Source organism: Notothenia rossii (genome assembly GCF_949606895.1).
Source record: "Notothenia rossii genome assembly, chromosome: 2".
Classification (NCBI taxonomy): Eukaryota; Metazoa; Chordata; class Actinopteri; order Perciformes; family Nototheniidae; genus Notothenia; species Notothenia rossii.
In genome coordinates this window covers 71,303,678-71,325,115 of record NC_136904.1, presented here as the reverse complement: position 1 = coordinate 71,325,115, position 21,438 = coordinate 71,303,678, and the positions used below count along the sequence as shown (strand labels likewise).

The 21,438-nt window shown below is 39.0% G+C and overlaps 1 protein-coding gene across 1 annotated transcript in view; it reads left to right on the top strand.

Annotated features, from left to right (window-relative positions):
• Positions 1-21,438, top strand: part of LOC307029139 (partitioning defective 3 homolog B-like) — a 124,786-nt gene extending 103,348 nt beyond the window's left edge. Inside the window, exons 7-13 of the mRNA XM_079664806.1 lie at positions 4,934-5,017; positions 7,361-7,486; positions 12,517-12,775; positions 17,699-17,807; positions 19,812-19,951; positions 20,809-20,937; positions 21,130-21,438. Of these exons, the coding sequence (XP_079520932.1) occupies positions 4,934-5,017; positions 7,361-7,486; positions 12,517-12,775; positions 17,699-17,807; positions 19,812-19,951; positions 20,809-20,937; positions 21,130-21,165 (883 nt within the window). The 3' untranslated portion in view covers positions 21,166-21,438. The remainder of the gene's footprint in view (positions 1-4,933; positions 5,018-7,360; positions 7,487-12,516; positions 12,776-17,698; positions 17,808-19,811; positions 19,952-20,808; positions 20,938-21,129) is intronic.

Here is a 21,438-nt window from a genome sequence, read left to right as displayed (position 1 = left end):
ATTATTTATTTTAATAAGCTCACTCATTCATCAACAACTAACAGTTTTTAAATTAATGTTATTATATGTTTATGTACTTGCATACATTAACCTTTAGCAGTATTGTACGTTTTTCTTTTTTCACATCACTCTCTCCCCACTTCTGTGCACTTTAAAGACCAGCCAAGAGAGAAAGGAAGGGGAGATGAGGGTTGAGAGGGTGAGAGGAAGAGAGTGGTTTGGTAATGCACATCCTCCCTTTTTGTTATTTCTCCTCTGTGTTTCTGTCTTTCATAGCGAGGATCAGTGAAGTGGCAGGTGGATGAAGAGAACACCTGCTCTCTTCATCTCTCTGCCTCTCTGTGTGTTTGGCTCTTTTTCTCCGTCTCTTGTTCTCTCATCGCACACAGTCTCTTTTTTTCTCAAGTCTAACCCATTTTATCTCTCTCCCTTTTCTCACCCCCACTTCCATTTTTTTGCAGTGAGGCAGCCTGTCAAACATCTCACAAAAAAATGTAAAACCCAAATGGATCTGAAGTGCATGTGTGTGTGTGTGTGTGTTGTAGTGGGAGTGTTAGAGATCAGAGGCACAGCAGCAGGAAGGGATAGAGGGAGGAGTGGATTACATTTTTCCTCATATTAATGCTATTCATTAGCTTGTCTAATTAATTCAGTGCCTCCTCTCTTTACTTCACTATTGTTGCTTCCAGACGTACCTCCCTTTTTACCATCTTTTCTCTTTTGCTATTTCTACTTTTCTTCTTTGCTCGTCTCTCTATCAGTCCCCTCTTTCTTCTTTCCTTTTCCTTTTAACCAAATAGTACTTAATGTAAGCGTAGTTGTCCTTATCTAGAGAGGGGAATGTTCATCAATGTGTTCACCACTTTAATCCTGAGACTGAAATCTATAACAAAATGTCTTGGATTAATGACATGTTCGATCCCAAGAGGATGAAACCTAATGACTTAGCTGATCCTCTTACTTTTCATCTGGTGTCAACAGAATATCAACATTTTCAGTTGCCCAATCTAAAAACATATCAGCATGAACATGACAGGGTTGCATTCATTTTGGTAGTAATGTTCAAGGATACCATATACCATCAGGTCTGAAACACTTTTCTGAACACTTCTTTTAAATAAGCTATTGTTTGAGGTTACGGTTAATTGGCAATTAACATACTTGTAACATACTTTACTAAGATACTAACCTTCAGAAACATTCCCTGCTTAACATCAGCTTGAATTATAATCTTTGTGAGCATGCTATCATTTGGCTCTTATTTTAGACTCTTATGTTTTACTTCAATTGTATGCTACTTACTCCATGGAATATGAAATATAGTCAGGGCTGCACATGACTGGTGCGCATGCGCACCTCTGCCAAAAAAAGAGCACCGGGTCATTTGAAAAAAAGTGATGAAAATGGGGAATGTTGGCTTATCTGGCGCCCGCAGCTCAAAGCCAAAATGCGAGTGAGCGAGGGAGAGAGGGAGGGTGCACCGGTACCGGCGCTGTTGTTATTAGAATCTGTTGCTAGCTGCTCTAACGGATATAAAAGAAGACGTTTCTACAATAATGTGGAGGGAGAGTCCTCTCCAGTCAGACTGAGAGGCTGATAACTACAGCTCAGTGAGTGTTTAGATAACTTTAGTCTAAGTTCAAACGGTTTGGTCACAATTTATGTAAACACGAATTTTCAAGGCACTCCTTTATAATTATTGGGATAAACAGGTTTTAAATCATTCCAATGTATACTATAGGACAGTAACCAAAAACATCCTTTCAAACTGGAGAGATACAAAAATGCATAAATAAATAAATGTTAAGGTAAAATAAGATATGAATGAACAACATAAATAAAATAAGTTACACATTTGTTATTGGCTGTGGTAGGTTATTGGTTATGTTCACATACTTATTTGATTACATCCACTTGTCTAAGATGACAACAGAGACTTTCGAACCAAAACAAGCTGTTGACTTGCAGACTCAACCAGAGAGAAAGAAGTAGGCCTACATCATCAGCTACCATGTCTGACAGAGAGGAAGACAGTGAGGAGAACAGTGAGGAGAACAGTCAGGAGGGTAGTGATGACAGGCAGCTTGTAGGATTACTGGTCGTGCTAATGTTGTCTTGTGTTCACCTCTGCATGTGTGTTCAGTGCCGTGTGTCTGGCAAATAAAGTCGAGACCCCCTCAAAAGTTACGGTTTATTTCATTTTAAGGATGAGCACCAAGCAACATCTCCAGGTTCTCCTTTGAGAACCAGGGCAAAAAAGTTATGTGCACCCCTGACTATAGTAATCTTTATAGTTAGCAAACAACCAACATTCGTAAAGAGGACATATTATGCTCATTTTCAGGTTCATATCTGTCTGCTGTGCTGTGACATGTCTCCATGCTTTAATGTTCAAAAGTTCTTGATTTTTCTCATACAATCATACTGATTGGTTAGCTGACCGGCTCTGTTGTGATTGGTAACCGCTTAGAGATGTGTCAGGAATGTCCGACCCCCCGCTTTCAATGTGTTGGAGCGCTAGCCAATATAAATGCAAGTGTTACATTGTGATGTCACTATGTTACAGAGGTAAACAAAGGAGTCCAATTGAGGTGTTTCAGGCAGGGGGAGTAGTGTGTGGGAGAGGGAGGGACATTTGACATGCACCAAGACCTACATAACAAATTACAGGAAAGGGATAACCCCCAAAACATAATAGGGACCCTTCAAGCCTTCACACACAAACAGGAAGTTATACAATATTTCCAGCATTGTACATCCCTGAAACTGCCAATTAAAATGTTTTTTTACAGAAAATTATAAATCTACAAATACATATAATTTGCAGCTTTCATCAGCTAGACATATCATGCATTATGATCGTTTTGAATCATTTTGCAAGTGTTAACACTACTGTACATACTCAAGACATTATAATTAGTATATATTATGAAACTAGGAATACATTTTAGTTGTTCCTGCCACTGCATCTTTTTACCTAACCACTGTCTCCATTTGTTCCTCCAACATTCCTTTCACTCCTACACATTATCTCCGTCTGTCTTTGTTTCCTCCATCCTTGCTATTCTTCCCTCCCCACATCTTTTCCTTTTCTTTTCACTCTCCCTCTTCCATCCTTCCTCCCTCTGCCCTGGCCTTCCTCTCTCTAGCAGTCCCTTGTCTGCCATTGTCTGGATTAACTCACATTTGCTGAGTGACTATGAGGCGGCATCAGGGAGACCTTGTTTTTGTACTTTGCATATTTCCCACTGTTGCCAACCAGGAATCATCAACTAGCCTCTCTCTGGATTCTATCAGCATCTGCACTGCTATCAGTTCATGAGGGTTTAGGGATGGATGGATGGTCTAGAGAGGAGTGTAGAACTAAAGAGTACAAAACTAAGTTCAGACAAACTCACTTAGAAAAAAACACACACAGGGAGCAGGGAGAAGGTCAGGGGAGGATTAATGGCTGTGCTCTGATAGATAAACTAATCAAACAAACAAAGACTTCAACGCACACACACACACATTAAAAACACAGACAGAATGTAAAGCAGACACACTCGAATAACCCAAATGAGACATTGAGAGATTGAAAGAGAGGAAGAAGCCCATTGAGATGAATGGCACACAAAAAAAAGTTTTGAAAAACATGAGCTCACACACAGAGACAGAGCAGTTGTTTTGACTTTGTCTGCTCTCCCCTGTCTAAGGGCCGGGTTCACAGACAGGGATTAAGGCCCCAACAAAAAAGTGTTTTTAGCACGCTGAAAGCTTCCATGGAAGTGATGTGCCAATCCAGGATAGAACTTTCAAAGTTTTCCTTTAGAAGACACACATTGTTATGCATTATACATCTAATCAGTCGGGTGTTCTTTTTTCATGAATGTATGCCTCGCTGCACATTCTCCTGTTTTTCACACAGCCACATGCAAAATAAACCAACAGCTTCACTCATAACATTGATTTAAAACTATTTTATTGAATTAAAAATGATCGTATTGCTTCCACTATGAAAAAAATACTCCGTTCTACAGCGTACTATCGGCTCGAACTGCGACAACAATGACGTAACTTTAAATAACGGTAGCACAGATCAATATTCACTGTAACTGTCCAAGTGTGTTTACAGTTTCTCTTCCACTAACAAGTTCTTAAACAATGCAAGAGCCCATTCCATGTTCCCATTAGTGTTCACTTCCTGTCTGCCTTCTTCTGTGGTTTTCTTTGACGTCCTGCGTTGCAGATTTACCTTTAAATTATTTTCTTTGTATAAATATTTATATTACATTTGTTGAGGACATTTTGCTTTATTTGTTTTAGTTTTAATTCAACATTCCTACTTCAACTTCTTATGTTTATACATATTTGTATTCTTTTTTTTGTTGTTTATTTTTAGTTTATTTAATTTTTAAATGAAGGTTTCTGCTTCTGACTTCAGATTCAAATGTTCAAAACATTTATCCTGGTATTTGTTCATGCGTAATCATTATTTGTCAAATAGAATAGAACTTAAATCTGCTCTTTTTTTTTTTACAGTGAAATAACTTCTACCTGTGTTTTATTTTTGTGAAGTAATATTACATATCCTGTGGTTTATCTCATTGGTTTCATGTCTTTGGTGTCTGTGTTCATCTGTGCAGCTTGACTACAACAGTAGACATGTGTTATGGTCCTGTTTTTCTGCCTTAATCCTTCTTTACTTCATCTGTGCATATGTGTACGACATCTTTATGAGTCATGTGTTATTCACATCATTCCAGTAGTTAGCTTTGATCACAGATGGGTCCCTGGCTGTTGAGTCATTATGCAAATGTATCTGGAAGCAAACAAAACACAAAGGTTCCATTCATGTTACTGTGACACAACTTTACCTCTAACATATTTGAGTATATTTATTTAGTTTTTCCCCTAATCATTGTATTCTGTGTTTGTGTGCTCAACTGGGCAGCCTGACTAGAACAGTGGAGATCCTGGGAGACGACAGTCCTCTGGGAATCCACGTGGTCCCTTACAGCTCATCCCTCAGTGGACGGTAAGTTGTGTGAACGCAGACCAACACACAGAAACAAAAATGCACACACACAAAGAAACACTCATCGAAACAAGCCCTAATTCTGCCCTTTAACCAATATAGTTTGTTTATCTGCTGCGTTACATAATATGCCTATACTCTTGGTCCCTGGAGGCGTGTGGCGCAGTGGATAGAGCGTTGGTGTTCGGATCAGGGGAGCACAGGTTCAAACCCCACTGCAGTCAGCATGCTGTTGTATCCCTTGGCAAGACACTTCACCCCAAATTGCTCCTGTGGGGATTGTCCACAGTATTGAGTATGTAAGTCGCTTTGGATAAAAGCGTCTAACAAGTGACATGTAATGTAATGTCTGCGTTTATGAGGAATTCTCCACCTTGGTGCACAAACACACATTCTCACGCAATGGGAAAAAATAGGGGAAATTGCAGAGCTTTTCTCTGGGTGTGAGACAGTCAGACAGTGGACGGGGATTTCCTACAGCAAAGCAGGATGAGCTTTTATGGCTGTTCTCATGACTCACCTGACCCCGCCAATCTCCTCCTTAAATTCCTCACTCTCTTTTTTCCTTTATCCTCCTCCCCCCATTTTCCTAAACACCTCCATCTCTTTCCACCATTTCCCGTCATCCCTTTCACCTCTTAGCCTAGTTTCATCCTCTTGCAGCTGACATCTTTAGAGTGTCATAGTCATCACCTCTGCTTTGTTAAGCTGTGATTTAGTAAGGCAAAGGTTCATATTAAAGGGGCAGTGCACCCCAACATTAAAAATACATTCTTACCTGGCAAGTTATCAATCTAGACCATTTTGCTGTTGGTTTTCAGTGTTGGAGATATCAGTTGTAAACAAATCAAACATTTTTCTTCAATAAAAAGGAACTACTTGGTATTCAGTTTGTGGTGCTCATTGCACCAAGAATAAAACAGAAAAATCAACAATGCTTCCTTATATAAATGTTGACCCTGTTACTAAAGAATTATCCACCAAATGTAGTTGTGAGCGGTTTTATGTAACAACTATTTTCTTTGTACTGAATTAGACCAGCCAAAAAGCAAGCAACAATGCTAGTTCCACTATATTGGAGATAACTTAGCCATCTCTACGACAAAGGTCTCCAACAAGCCCCAAAACTAACTAACTTAATAAATAGCCCTACAGGTAAGAGGACGTATTTTCTATTTTGCCGTGAACTATCTCTTTAAAGGGGCCCTATCATGCTCACCTTCAGGCTTCAATATTGTAAATCATGTACGATGCGCTAGAGAGCTAGCCAATAGAAGCGTGAGTGTCACATAGTGATGTCATTCTGTAAATGAAAACAAAGGAGTCCATTGGAGGTGTTTCAGGCAGGGGAGTGTCTGAGAGAGAAACTCCCTCTGGAAGTTGTTTCTTTGCAGACCATTTAGATAACACACAACAGGAAAGGGAAAACCCCCAAAGCATAATAAGAAAGGGCATCAGTTTTTATGACCATCGTAGTCATGCCTGTATATTTGTCACTTTACATTTTCATGTTGTACATGTCGGCACACTTTTTATGTCTTAAGTTTGTGTGTGCTTTTCAGTCATATTATCTTTGGTAATTGATCTACCTGTCTTGTTATCTGCTAGTTGAACACTTTGCTTATCAGTTTAAGGTGAGTTATATAAGCACTAATAATGTTTCTGTTAGGAAAATATCACTCAACACCAGGTTGAGAATCAATAATCAGGTACTAATTTATTCTTGCAAGAAGGAGAAGAGTTAAATCACATACAAAGGATATGGTTTAACTCACACATGTATGTTGCTCAACGGAGCAGGAAAAAACATCAGGCTAATAAGATCCAAAATACAGGAGATAACAACAAAGTCGTAAATCGAGGTGGCGCTAATATCAGCCGCGGGTGTCGGAAAAGCGCCGGGTCATCTGCGATGGGTCATCTGTGACGTCTTCTGGACTTCCTTCACGCCTCATAGCAATTAGATATGTAGGAGACAACAAGTATGTGTCTGTCTCCTCATAAAGATCAACAACCTGAAATGCCCTGCCTCCTCCTATCACAAAGAGGTTGTACACAGTTCAGAATCATACATGACATCAGTGCATTAAAACAAACCCAAAGAGGAGACAACAGTATTTTCTCCAACAGTTTCACAAAGAAAGAGACAAACAGATAGTTGGGGGCTCTTTCTGTCAGCAGTGTCTAAGTAAACATATAGACACTCTCTGGGGGTCACCCCATCAGACACATCCATCCTCTGGGACACACAGAAAGTCACTCTAAAGACAGTCTGTTTGCTTGTGTATCTACAAAAGTAGAAGTGATGGGAACAGACCTTAACCCCTCTTCTTCTCCTTTCAGGTCTCTCGGTCTGTTCATCCGTGGAGTGGAGGAGGAGAGCCGCTCACGAAAGGAAGGCCTGTTCCAAGAGGACGAGTGTATAGTCATGATCAACAATAAGGACCTCATGGACAAGACCTTCAGCCAGTGAGTGCAACACAGTGTTTGTGAACAGGGGGTGAAGACATGACTCATACAAAAGCAAGCCCCCATAATATTACAGATACATTCATTTCCTGTAAAATATCTGTAGTGTGTCAAACAACAACATAGATAAAGATTCCCGCTTTAACAACGTGTTTTACATTACATTATACGTTCATTTTGTGATTTTAAGTTTGTGTATGGCTATTTATTTAAAGGGTCGGTTCACACAACTTTGAAAAGAATGCTTAATCTCACAAAAAGTTAATGTAAAATCAAATTGAATAAGGACTAGTGGAATATTCAAATCGCAAAAAAGCCAAATATTGGTTTAGGGCAAAGTATGTGTTTAAAAACCATTTTATGATTAAGGATGTTTTGTGGCTACAGAGATATCCCAGCCGACAAAATGATATTATACAGACTTAACAAAACATATTTGTAACCCATCCTTTCATTATCGTTTTAATATATCTATCAATGAACATTTTTTAAATGATCAATCCCTCCCATATCTTGGATCATATTGCGGTTGCAATATCAGTCAAAATGATCACAATAAGTTATTTTGTCCAAATTGTGAAGCTCTTATCTTGCCTACATTAGTGGTGCCAATCCACACAGGAGTTTGCCCCTGTTTACATAAATGTGCCTTCAAGGTTTCTGTCTTCCTCAATATAACATGGAATAGGAACAATAGCTGTCTGAATTGCTACAGGGATAGAATATAAATATGCTGGTTATATGCCTACATATACATACAGTAGACACACACATATGTGATTTAGGCGAATAAATCTTGTAAAAAGGGAGACGTAAGCTTTTAAAATGTGCAATTGAGCTTTCAATCACATTCATGTACATGTTAAAGTATTGAACAATTACATAAAATGATCAGCAAAATAAAAAACTTAAGAATACATTTATATATGAGCAGATGCATTCTAGTCTAACATCCTATCAAGTCTGTCCAAGTCTGTCTTTTCTTCCTGCTGCCTCTGTCTCTGTGTTTTATGTCCCTCTCCATTGTCAGAGGGCTTATATCACTGTTGCACAGCCATCACAGACAACAGCAGAAAAGACACTTGGCAGATGTTTGGAGAGCATTGCTTACAAATTCATTCATGTGTGTGTTTATAAGAGTCGGCTTCTGTGTGTCGCTCCACTTCATTCCTCTAAGGGAAGATTTGCTCAAGATCCATTCGACAGCAGATGTTTCACGCTGGAGTTTGCTTACTATACCGCTGAAGCACCTGAAGAGAAGTACATTAACACGAGTATTTAAGTATGTAACATGATTACAGAGCATTAACATGACAAAAGACACACCTGTAAGAACGATTTCCTACAGATGGAAGGACTGATGTTGGTGTTATCATGATTACAGCACATTACATCGTCTATGAAGTCTACACAATAGTCCTTGTCCAGCGTTCAGGGTGGTAATGAGATTATATGAGAGATGTGTTATGCTCTACTGTAGGTAAACGGATTATCACCGGATGGGTTTGCTACATATTGTTCAAAGATAGGTGAATGGGCCCGAGTCCACTCACGCACGCACGCACGCACGCACGCACGCACGCACGCACGCACACACACACGTACACGTAATAAATATATATTCATAACAAAAACAGGTCTATAATTAGGGAATTTGACAGGCCATTTTCTGACATTTGAACATATGACAGGTTTGAGCATGATTTTACACACAATAACACGTGCGTGCGCCCACACACACACACACACACACACACACACACACACACACACACACACACACACACACACACACACACACACACACACACACACACACACACACACACACACACACACTCACTCACACTCACACACCTTCTTCCATTGTCTGATTAGAATATCTCTTACATCAAGGTGTTCGCATCCATTGTCCAACAACAATGACAATATCTATCCTCGACTTCACACACGTCAACAAACATCTACCGTAATTTTCGGACTATAAGCCGCGCCTTTTTTCCCATTTTTCGACCCTGCGGCTTATATAACGGTGCGGCTAATCTATGGATTTTTACAGCTAACGGCCACTAGGGGACCTCCTAAATCTATGGATTTTACAGGTTACAGTCCACCACCTTTAACTCTATGGGCTCTATGGCCGGTCCGCGCCCCCCACCTTTAAGCGGCGGGCTCCAGCAGGAAAAGCTGGAGGCCGGAAAAGAGTGAGACAGGTAGCGCGCAAAAGTAAAAGTGGAACCGAGAGTGGTACGTGAGACAGAACAAGAGCAAGACAGACAGACATTACGAGAGCGAGACAGTTTGTCCCCGTACCACTGGTTGAAAACCACTGCTGTAGATCACTGCCGGTATGTGCGCTGGGAGTTTGAAAGTTGAAAAGTTTGTGTGTCTGAAACGCTATGTGATACAGTACAGTTTACACAGCACAGTACATGTTCTGTAGCTACTATTGCACTAAATGTTAAAACTTGAATACGTTATGCAAATATGCAACTTGTTGGTTGAAATGTTAATAAATGGGAGCTTCCTCAAACAGCCATCTCTTTCCCGACAATCCCCTCTGTGCACGAACCCTTACATAATGTTAATTAAACATTAAAACACCTGCGGCTTATAGTCGCGTGCGGCATATATATGTACACATCATTCAATTTAGCTGTTGCGGCTTATATTCAGGTGCGCCTTATAGTCCGGTAGTTACATTGTTCTGCATTGTGGTCTTTCTACAATAAAAAAAAGTGTCATTCTGCAAGGTGAGACACGAGCATTTGCTCAGACTGCCCAGTGTGTTTAATGGTTTCATTATGCAAATTCAGTCAGAGTATAATTAAGAAAATATGACAACCCATGCTTTAACTCGCCTAGAAACCACTTTTTGGATTACCATACAACATCATATTATCCATGGCATTTTAAGGTGCTAATTCCTTATTTTTATGAATGGAAATTGTTCATTCGTATCCACAGTCATTTTTTTTATCAATCATTTGCACCATATATTTTCTTAATTTGGCTGCCCATGGAGTTTGGTGCATGTAATTGCTAAGAGCTTTTGTTATCTGCATTTCTTAGACACATGATCATATTACCAAGTGGAGTTTAAGTAAACCAGAAACACTCAAAAAGACTTACAGGTACTTTCAGTTGGAAACCTAAGTATAAACAAAGCTCAATATTCATTTATAATACATAGATTGTGAATACAGTGTACATTTAACCACTGGTTAAATATTTATTAAGATGGAACTTGCCCAAAGTTACATTTTATCACCAGATGTATGCCTGCATGTCTTTCTTTCTGTTAAATATAACATTTGAAAGTATTATTATTGCTAATTTAATGTATTAAATAGTGAATATCCTTTATACACAACTTTCTAAACATAGTCTCTAGTTACAGAAAGTTTATGATCATTTTACATCTAATAATAATCTCGGCGGGAAATAATAGGAGAGTGATCTAATAGAATTTAAATAAAGTGGATTTTCTCTGTCTGTTATCTGAGGTGAATGATGGTGTGTACCAATCACCCCTGACACAATGGTCCCCCTAATTTACTTAGCATAATCTGATATAAAGTAATTCTCTGCAAAACAATCTCTCTTATGGATCATGAAATTATAATGGCCTGCTGCACAGGTGTCATTGTTCTCTGTTGCGTCTCCTGTTTGCTCCTGCCTTCACTTTGCTCCAATAATGATAAATACGCATCACACAGTCAGCCACCAGGAAAATTAAAAAAAAAGATGACAATTTACAGTATAAAGCAGCTTAGAATAATGAACTACAGCTTACCACAATATACATCTCAATCTGACGTACATGTTTTATTTTAAATAAAAAAAGAAAAGCATTTGATATTGTTAAACTTGCTGTCACATTTTCCAAACACGGGATATGCTTTTTCAGGTTTCATTTTTGCAAAATAACAAGAGGCTGGGTGCCATCTGATAAACAAAGATCAATTATTTCAAGTGGAAAAACATTTACTAATTTTCTCTGGAAAAAGTGCTTATTAGCCCAGACCTCTGTTGGATGGTCCGGGGGATTCCTACACTTTTTGTTTTCCTTCATAAAGAAGCCTATTAAAATGTAAAACAAAAAGATTCTCATTGTTAATCAATGGTCGGTGGGCCGCGTGGCACCCTATTGGGATTCAAGTTAAGAATCCCTGATGTACAGTGTCTCACATACTTTACCAAAGCAAAATATCTATCCAGACAACAATGTCATCGGACATTAGAAATATACATAACAAAATCAAAAACATTGTCATTGTGCCGGAATTCCACCTGGCACCTTATTGGGACTTCAGTTGAGAATCGCTGACGTAGACCGACACCAACACGTACCCATCCATTTCATCAAAACATGACACAATAGTTGTATTTTGATACACCAGTCTTAAAAAAATCACTTTTCTACATGCTGGGAAACTCAACCATAGAATAGAGCACTGGTTTCCAAGTTATTTAACAATAATATTATAATCTACTTTTTGGTGTTTTATCATTTTAAATGTAATATGGGATTATTGACGGATACGTTGTCGTTGATATTAGATAATCAGTTGAATTACTTTGAAAAGTAATTGCCAATAAAAACGATAATTAGTTACGGCAATATTTATCAATCTTGGAATTAAAAATCAATTAAAATCAGTTTAAGACATATGAGCCTAAGATATTTACCAGTGTATTGAAATCTTCAAAAATCCAACACACCATTTATTATAATTTGCATTTAATTGTTTTTTATCTTGTATTCATCAAAAATAATATTCCAAAGACACATTTGACAATGTATCTTTGTTTTTTTCCCTCTTAATCGAGTTTTATATCCTTCCATAATGACTTTGCTTGTCAGAGATTGATGACTTTACACTTTATGTAGCTGTGATTTATGCCATGATTAGTTTGAGTGATAAATGCATGCACCTATACACAAACTTATACACAACACTTTCTGAATGTTTTCCTTTGTTGCTCTGAACTCATCACTCATTTCTCCGTCTCTTTTTCTCTCTCAGAGCTCAGGAAGTGTTCCGTCAGGCGATGCGCTCCCAGGTTGTCCGCTTGGAAGTAGTTCCCTCCTCCAACAGAGAACGCTATGAGAAGAGTTTTATTGGTCAGCTGATTGGAAACAATGCCGGTCCAGACAGCAGCCCTCGGGTGGCCAAGTCCAAACCACCGCCTCCCCCCATCAAAGCCAAACCTGTGTTCAAGCCCTCTGAGAATCCAGTCATGCGATTGGCAGAGGAAGCTGCCTCCACAGAAGCTGCTGTTAGTGTAAGTTCTCTGCTCCAAGTCAACTTGACCTGAGATAAGATCAGATAAACCTTTATTGATCCACGCAGGGGAGTTCCGGTGTCGCAGCAGCAACATCGAGGAAACAAGGAAACACAGCATGGGTTAGAAAGTTATACAAGTTGAGATAAACTAAAATGTTGTTACATTGAATATAAAGAAACAATCGACTCATTACATAATAACATCATATTCAGATTATCCTTCATTAATCACATTTTTTTAACAACATTGAACCAAAAGTATCTATATTTGTAGGCTCCTTGATTAGCAACAGGAAGAAACTGACTGAAGTCAATGTTATGTTTTCTTTGCCGTATGCTTTAGACACAGCTTTCTGCACAAGCTTTAAAAAAACACATAAAGCATTTCTGCCTCCCCAAACCTTCCTCCCTTAAAGCTCAGGAAAGTTTGCAAAAACTTAAGAATTCTTTAGATATGAAAATGCCTTGATTTTACTTTTTGTTCCCCAAATGATTTGGCATGGCTTGTAATGTCAGCTTTTGCACCCAGTGTATCTTCAATTTAGAATTGTTGGTATGACTTTAAATTCTGTCTGTGTATTTTCAGTTTACACAAACTGAATCAAGGAAACATTATCTTTTTTAGTTTACTTCATCTTTTTATTTGATTTCAGTCTTTCTTATCCAAACTGATTTACTTGTGTCGTTCACATAACCATGGTGACATGGCTGACATTTGAAAAACATCTGGCACAGATGCAACAGTTGCTTGGCAACAGCTCAGCATCACCTTATTTTCTTAAAAAGGGGTCTGTTGATCTATATTCTGTTCTAATGACGTCAGAGCACAGTTTCAGAACTAATGAGCATGTTGTCCAGGTTCATGCACACTACGGTGTGGGTTATAACAGGCTTTCTTTTCACTTTGAGTCAGAATTAGAATTAGAATATGAAATGTATCCCGAGGGAATTGCTTTTTTACCAGTTGCTCATTTAAAAACACAATAACATAAAGGATAGGTAAAAAGTAGGGCTGTCAAACGATTAAAATGTTTAATCAGATTAATCACAGCTTAAAAATTAATTAATCATGATTAATCACCATTTGAACTATGTCCAAAATATGCCATTTCTTTATGTATATTGTTGTGGGAATGGAAAGATAAATGAAAGAAGGCGGATATATCAATTTAACATACAGTATGTTTATTATAACAGTGTTCTGTGTGTCAAAATGAAAGACAGCCCACACACCTATCAATCATCAAACCGTGGGGTCTTATTTCATTACGTGTTGATTTCTATCAACACGTAATGTTGTATCGATGTATAGAGATGTACTACAGCAAAAGTATTCTCCGTCGGGACTTCCTGCAACAACACCACGCCGTTATCTTGATTCTGATTGGCCAGAAGACATTATCAAAGATGTTCTATTGAGAAGACGATCACTACGTGACAAACGTTTTAAAAAACGTTTCTGGTCTTCTGTATTTCCAGACGAGTGGCTACTGAAATCAATCTTACTAACTGCTGTCCGTGCTCCGCGCAAGTTGGCAGACTTTATTTTGCTTACTTTAACATCATTTTTCATGGTGGGGCTAAGCCATTTCTTGGTATGGCTGTAGCCTACCCCAGCGCTGCCACTGGTGGGATGTATGGGGCGGGCCATTCTGCACATGCGCTAAATGCGTTAAATATTTTAGCGCAATTAATTTCAAAAATTAATTACCGCCGTTAACGCGATAATTTTGACAGCATTAGTAAAAAGTAGGGCCGGGACTCGATTAAAAAAAATAATCTAATTAATTAGAGGCTTTGTAATTAATTAATCGAAATTAATCGCATTTCTAATCACATATAAATATTTGACCTGAGAACAGTGAGAAGCAATTTTTTTCACATGGATTTTAGTATACCATTGAATAATGACTGAATACATAAGCTTAAGCAACAAAACATTGTTTATTTTTTTTTCAAGGTGGTACTTAACCAAGACCAACAGAAAAGTGTAATTTTTGCCATAAAGTGTAGCAATAGCATATTTAGGAATATAGTACATTTCAGAGATTCAGGTAGCCTATAGGTAGGTAGACTTTCTGTAAACTATAACACTTTGTTTTTTAAGTAAAACACAATACTTTCAAGTACATTCAGAACATTGGAAACCCTGACTATTAGAAAACATCTCTCTGTTGCTTCAGAGGCCATAACAGACTTTGTTGATTTACCAACAGTTGATTTAAAAAATCTAATCAATTTCAGTCCAACTCTCTCAATAACCTTGGCCAAAACAATAAACAGTTCAACATAAAGTGCCAGTTGCACCAACAGCGTAATAAATAGTTCAACATAAAGTGTACCATTTAAAATAAAATAAAAAAGTGCCAGTGATTGACCTCAATCCCTCCTATTCTTCCAATATCCTGATGAAAAATAAAATCTCTCTGTTGCATAGGCCACTGTTTGATCAACGCGAATTGGGTGTGGGTCCTTGTACTCCGAGTCGGGCTAACATCCACGCTAGCTTCCACGCTAGCTGCTATATGTTTTACATTGAGGTAATACTTGAGGCTTGATGTGCTGCGGTGATATGCGAATTCCTTTTTGCATAATTTGCAAACAACCGTGCTCTTATCGACGCTTCCATCCGTCCGTTTTTTAAAACAAAATGTCCCATCCACGGGGCCAACCAAAGCGGTCTCATCAGCTTCTTCGTTCATGTTTGACTATTGTTCACTGTGGTTTGTTGTTGTCTGAAGTCATGAACGTTAGTTGGTGCTCCAGTACAGGACTGTCTCAGAAAATTAGAATATTGTGATAAAGTTCTTTATTTTCTGTAATGCAATTAAAAAAACAAAAATGTCATACATTCTGGATTCATTACAAATCAACTGAAATATTGCAAGCCTTTTATTATTTTAATATTGCTGATTATGGCATACAGCTTAAGAAAACTCAAATATCCTATCTCTAAATATTAGAATATCATGAAAAAGTATACTAGTAGGGTGTTCAACGAATCACTTGAATCGTCTAATTAACTCGAAACACCTGCAAGGGTTTCCTGAGCCTTGAAAAACACTCAGCTTGGTTCAGTAAACTAAATCACAAGTATGGGGAAGACTGCTGATCTGACTGCTGTCCAGAGGACCGTCATTGACACCCTCCATCAGGAGGGTAAGACACAAAAAGAAATTTCTCAAAGAGCAAGCTGTTCACAGAGTGCAGTTTCAAAGCACATCCACAAAAAGTCTGTTGGAAGGGGGAAATGTGGCAGGAAACGCTGCACAACCAAGAGAGATGACCGCAGCCTTAACAGCATTGTGAAGAAGAGTCGCTTCCAGAATTTGGGGGAGCTTCAAAGACAGTGGACTGAAGCTGGAGTCCAGGTATCAAAAGTCACTGTTCACAGACGTGTCCGGGAAATGGGCTACAATAGCCGTATTCCCATGGTCAAGCCACTTCTGAACTCAAGACAACGGAAGAGGCGTCTGACTTGGGCTAAGGAAAAGAAGCACTGGACAGTTGCACAGTGGTCCAAAGTCCTCTTTTCAGACGAAAGCAAGTTTTGTATTTCATTTGGAAGTGAAGGCGCCAGAGTCTGGAGAAAGGCTGGAGAGGAGCAAAATCCAAGTTGCTTGAAATCCAGTGTGAAGTTCCCACAGTCAGCGATGGTTTGGGGAGCCATGTCAGCTGCTGGTGTTGGTCCACTGTGTTTCATCAAGCCCAGAGTAAATGCAGCTGTGTACCAAGAGATTTTAGAGCACTACATGCTTCCGTCTGCTGAAAAGCTCTATGGAGATGAGGAATTCATTTTCCAGCATGATCTGGCCCCTGCCCACAGTGCCAAAACCACCAGTAACTGGTGTACTGACCATGGCATTACTGTCCTCGATTGGCCTGCAAATTCCCCTGACCTGAACCCCATAGAGAATATGTGGGGTATTGTGAAGAAGAAGCTGAAAGACACCAGACCCAACAATGCTAATGAGCTAAAGGCCGCTATTGAAGCATCCTGGGCATCCATAACACCTCAGCAATGCCACAGGCTGATTGCCTCCATGCCACGCCGCATTGATGTAGTAATCCGTGCAAAAGGATTCCCAACCAAGTACTGAGTGCATTAATGGACATTTTCAAATGTTTGATTGTGTTTTGCTGTTATAAATCTTTTTTTTTTTACTTGGTCTGAGGAACTATTCTAATTTTTTGAGATAGGATTTTTGAGTTTTCTTAAGCTGTATGCCATAATCAGCAATATTAAAATAATAAAAGGCTTGCAATATTTCAGTTGATTTGTAATGAATCCAGAATGTATGACATTTTTGTTTTTTTAATTGCATTACAGAAAATAAAGAACTTTATCACAATATTCTAATTTTCTGAGACAGTCCTGTATAATCGGTACCCCTGAAACTCATCCAGTGAGAAACGTTCCGCGGTGCAAAAATAAGTGCGATTACAATGCGTTTTAACGCGTTAATTTTTGTGTAATTAATTGTTGTGTAATTAATTAATCTTAATTAACGCGTTAAAGTCCCGGCCCTAGTAAAAAGAAAACATAGCAATAGAAAATTAGTAGTAAAATGTGTTTTTTCCGATCTTTATTAGACCTATTTCATTTTCCTGTTAAATGATGATGATCAATACATCGAAAACGATATATCATAAATAACTCAAATTGTCAACAACAAATTGATACAAAGCTTTAGAAGGTTAGACAAAAAACAACAAAAAAAACATTACATTGTATATGTAATGAATAATAAACAATATGACAAGGATCAATCACCAGCTCACAGGTTTAGAAACTATGCATGTAGAATGTGACAAATGGGGCATTTAGAATTAAAATGTCAAAAAAAAAGCAGCCTGTCTTCTCTAATGTTTTTAACAGCTGTTAAATGATGTACTTAAATGCTCAACGTTCTCAACCTAGACACCCAAAGGAAGGAGTGAGAGCCCCTCTCTTAAGAAAGGACCTGTTCTCTCAAGCCTGGTGACCAATAAGAAAGCAGGACGAAAACTGAGGATCGATCTGAAGAAAGGTGAGGAACACACAGCTACTGACGACTCATACCAGTCTCTCTCTTGATGCAGTGTCCTCAATCCCTCCTTCAAAATAACACACTTAGTTATTCAAAAGAAAGATGCATATTATTTTCCATCTGTGTGAAAATGTAGACTGTTTTTGGGGTAAACAAATGGCCTGCCATAATGTTATTGCTGCAAATGTAGTGGTGTGTCAGATCAGCACTTTGCTTTCAAAGATTGAGGAAGAACAAAGCAAAACCAAATATGTTCACCTCCGTGTATCAGATTAGATTAGATTATATATGAACAATGCTACTTAATTACTTCCAAAGGGGAACCTTTTTTGTTTACAGCAGCATGTTAACAAGGCATTTCACATGAGTAAATAAGATAAACGGTAAATATATACATATCAACACTAGAAATATATATACCTGTAGAGTATCTATAGAATACACATTATACAGAATAATTAGGAATACACTTATAGACTAACCTATTACAACAAAATATACATCAATATACAGGATATACATTTAACAAGTAGTTGCAGTTTTTACTATGTTATTCAAGAGGGAGAAAGGTGTTCCTTTTCTTTTTCCTAGACATTTTCTGAATTTGTTAACCCTCCTATTTTTTTTCCTGTTTTTAAATGCACATAATGGACCTTCTTTATTTTTGCTGCTTGTCTCCCAGCATTGTGCTTATTTCTCAAAAGCTTCCTTTCTCTGGTCTCCGGCCCCCTCTGCTTCCCCTCATCCTTCCTTTCTCCATCTTCCTGATTCCCTCTCTTCAGGGTCTGTTAAGTCTTTATTGATCTGTTCATTTCTGCTGATATGAATTCATACCAGACCAAACTGCTGACTTGGCTCTGCTAAAGAGACCCGACTAAATTAGGTCTATAAAACAAGTCTCTGTGTGTGTGTGGTCTCTTTTGTGAGTGCTTTCACACACGTGTGTGTGTGTGTGTGTGTGTGTGTGTGTGTGTGTGTGTGTGTGTGTGTGTGTGTGTGTGTGTGTGTGTGTGTGTGTGTGTGTGTGTGTGTGTGTGTGTGTGTGTGTGTGTGTGTGTGTGTGTGTGTGTGTGTGTGTGTGTGTGTGTGTGTGTGTGTGTGTGTGTGTGTGTGTGTGTGTGTGTGTGTGTGTGTGTGTGTGTGTGTGTGTGTGTGTGTGTGTGTGCGCGCGCGTGCGTGCATGTGTTTTTCACTGATTGCTATTTTAATCTTCATCACGTCTCTTTCCAGAGCATTCACTCCCTATTTCCGCTGTGTTGCACTCATTTCTCTTTTACCTTTTCCTCGTCTCTTCCTCATTACTTTTTTTTTGTATACCTCCTCTCTGCCCCACAACTGAACCCATTTTTAAAGCCTTCACACCTGCAAATACTCTAGCACCATCTATAGCTAAAGGGTTTACAATTATTTTACACACACACACACACACACACACGCACACGCACGCACGTGCACGCAAGCACGCACACACACACACACACACACACAAACTCTGATGGCTTTTAGTTATCATGCTAACAATATGTAGTCAGGAGCTGAGTCAACTGTGTGTGTGTGTGTGTGTGTGTGTGTGTGTGTGTGTGTGTGTGTGTGTGTGTGTGTGTGTGTGTGTGTGTGTGTGTGTGTGTGTGTGTGTGTGTGTGTGTGTGTGTGTGTGTGTGTGTGTGTGTGTGTGTGTGTGTGTGTGTGTGTGTGTGTGTGTGTGTGTGTGTGTGTGTGTGTGTGTGTGTGTGTGTGTGTGTGTGTGTGTGTGTGTGTGTGTGTGTGTGTGTGTGTGTGTGTGTGTGTGTGTGTGTGTGTGTGCGTGCGTGCGTGCGTGCGTGCGTGGACATATGGACATATTTCAGAGATCACTCTCAGAGCTTCTGGGAAACAAATTCGGAGGCAGGTAGTGAACAGCTATACAGGATATTTGTGTCGAGACAGGCTTAGTAGTGATACTTATGCTTCTATAGTCAACCTTTATACTCAGTCACATTTATTTGTGTGTGTGTGTGTGTGTAGGCTCAGAAGGTCTGGGATTTACCGTTGTAACCAGAGATTCTTCCGTCCACGGTCCTGGTCCTATTCTGGTCAAAAACGTTCTGGCACGTGGAGCCGCTGTCAAAGATGGACGCCTGCAGTCTGGAGATCGCATTCTTGAGGTAAAGGGTAGCTTACTGTTAGCATTCATGAAATCATGAAAACAAGAGATACAGATAAAGGTAGATCTGCCAAAGCGAGTGAGCGGCCGATCACTCATGTGACCAAACAAATGTACACACACATGCCACATAATGGTTTTAACTATGCACACATCGGCAAACACATAAACATCAAAGCCACACTCTCACAACCAGTGGAGTTATGAAATACTGTAAAATACTTTACTTGAGTATTTCCATTTCATGCAGCTTTATGGTCCTCCTGACCAATATTGTTCTTTTTACTCCACTACATTTTCCTGACAGCTTTGGTTACTAGTTATTTTACAGCTTCATTTCTAAGCTAAAATAAAATACAAACAAACTGATAAATTAACTTTGATATATTAATAAAGGTTAAGATATTCAGCAGCAGTATACGAAGTAAATGAGTTTCGTATTTACCAGGTGCTACGAACAAATGAATGCATCAATAGTCATATTCCAGTCATTTCATGTATTTGATTTTCAAATAGGCCTTTACACACAGTAAGTACTTTTACTTTTGTACTTGAGTAAGATTTTGAATGCAGGACTTTTACAAATGAAAAGTATGATTACACGTCATGTCGTCTGTTTGGAAGTTACTGAACGTCAATGAAGAAGACATCAAAAAAATGACACTTATGCTGATAATGGTGATGTATTGACTTTTTGTGTGTGTGTGTGTGTGTGTGTGTGTGTGTGTGTGTGTGTGTGTGTGTGTGTGTGTGTGTGTGTGTGTGTGTGTGTGTGTGTGTGTGTGTGTGTGTGTGTGTGTGTGTGTGTGTGTGTGTGTGTGTGTGTGTGTGTGTGTGTGTGTGTGTGTGTATATTTAGGTCAACGGTGTGGATACCACAGGTGTGGGCCAGGAGGAGCTGGTGTGTATGCTCCGCAGCACGCGACAGGGAGAGAGTGTGTGTCTTGTGGTCCTACGGCAGGAAGACATGTTCCTGCCCCGAGAGATGGTAAGAACCAATCACAATGCTGCATTATCACTCAATGAAACAAGATGTTCCTGTTGATTGGCAGGTCAGTGGCTAGTTTAACAATTGAAGAACTACTTCTGCAGCGAGAAGGACAGGCATACGCACAGCTACATGAACCAGTTTGCAAATATCCACTCCCTCTAATTATGCGGTTTCTCGTCCAACCAACAGGCTTGCCTTGATGATGCACAGCTCAGCAACCTATAGGAAATCGTCTTGTTATACGCAATATTATAATAATATTTTCTGAATTATTTTGAAAGATAACACATTTGCAGTCATGTTTTCTGCAGTCATGTTTTCTCTTACCACGCAATCGTGTAACACAGTATTTCATAGAACTCCATTTTGATTAAATGAAACGAGCCCATTGTAAAGCTTCTTCTTGATATTGGTAAACCATTTTGGGTAATCTTTCCTTTGCACTTGTTTCTGCTGAATTTCATCACTGTTTTCATTAATAAACACTTCTTTTATTCA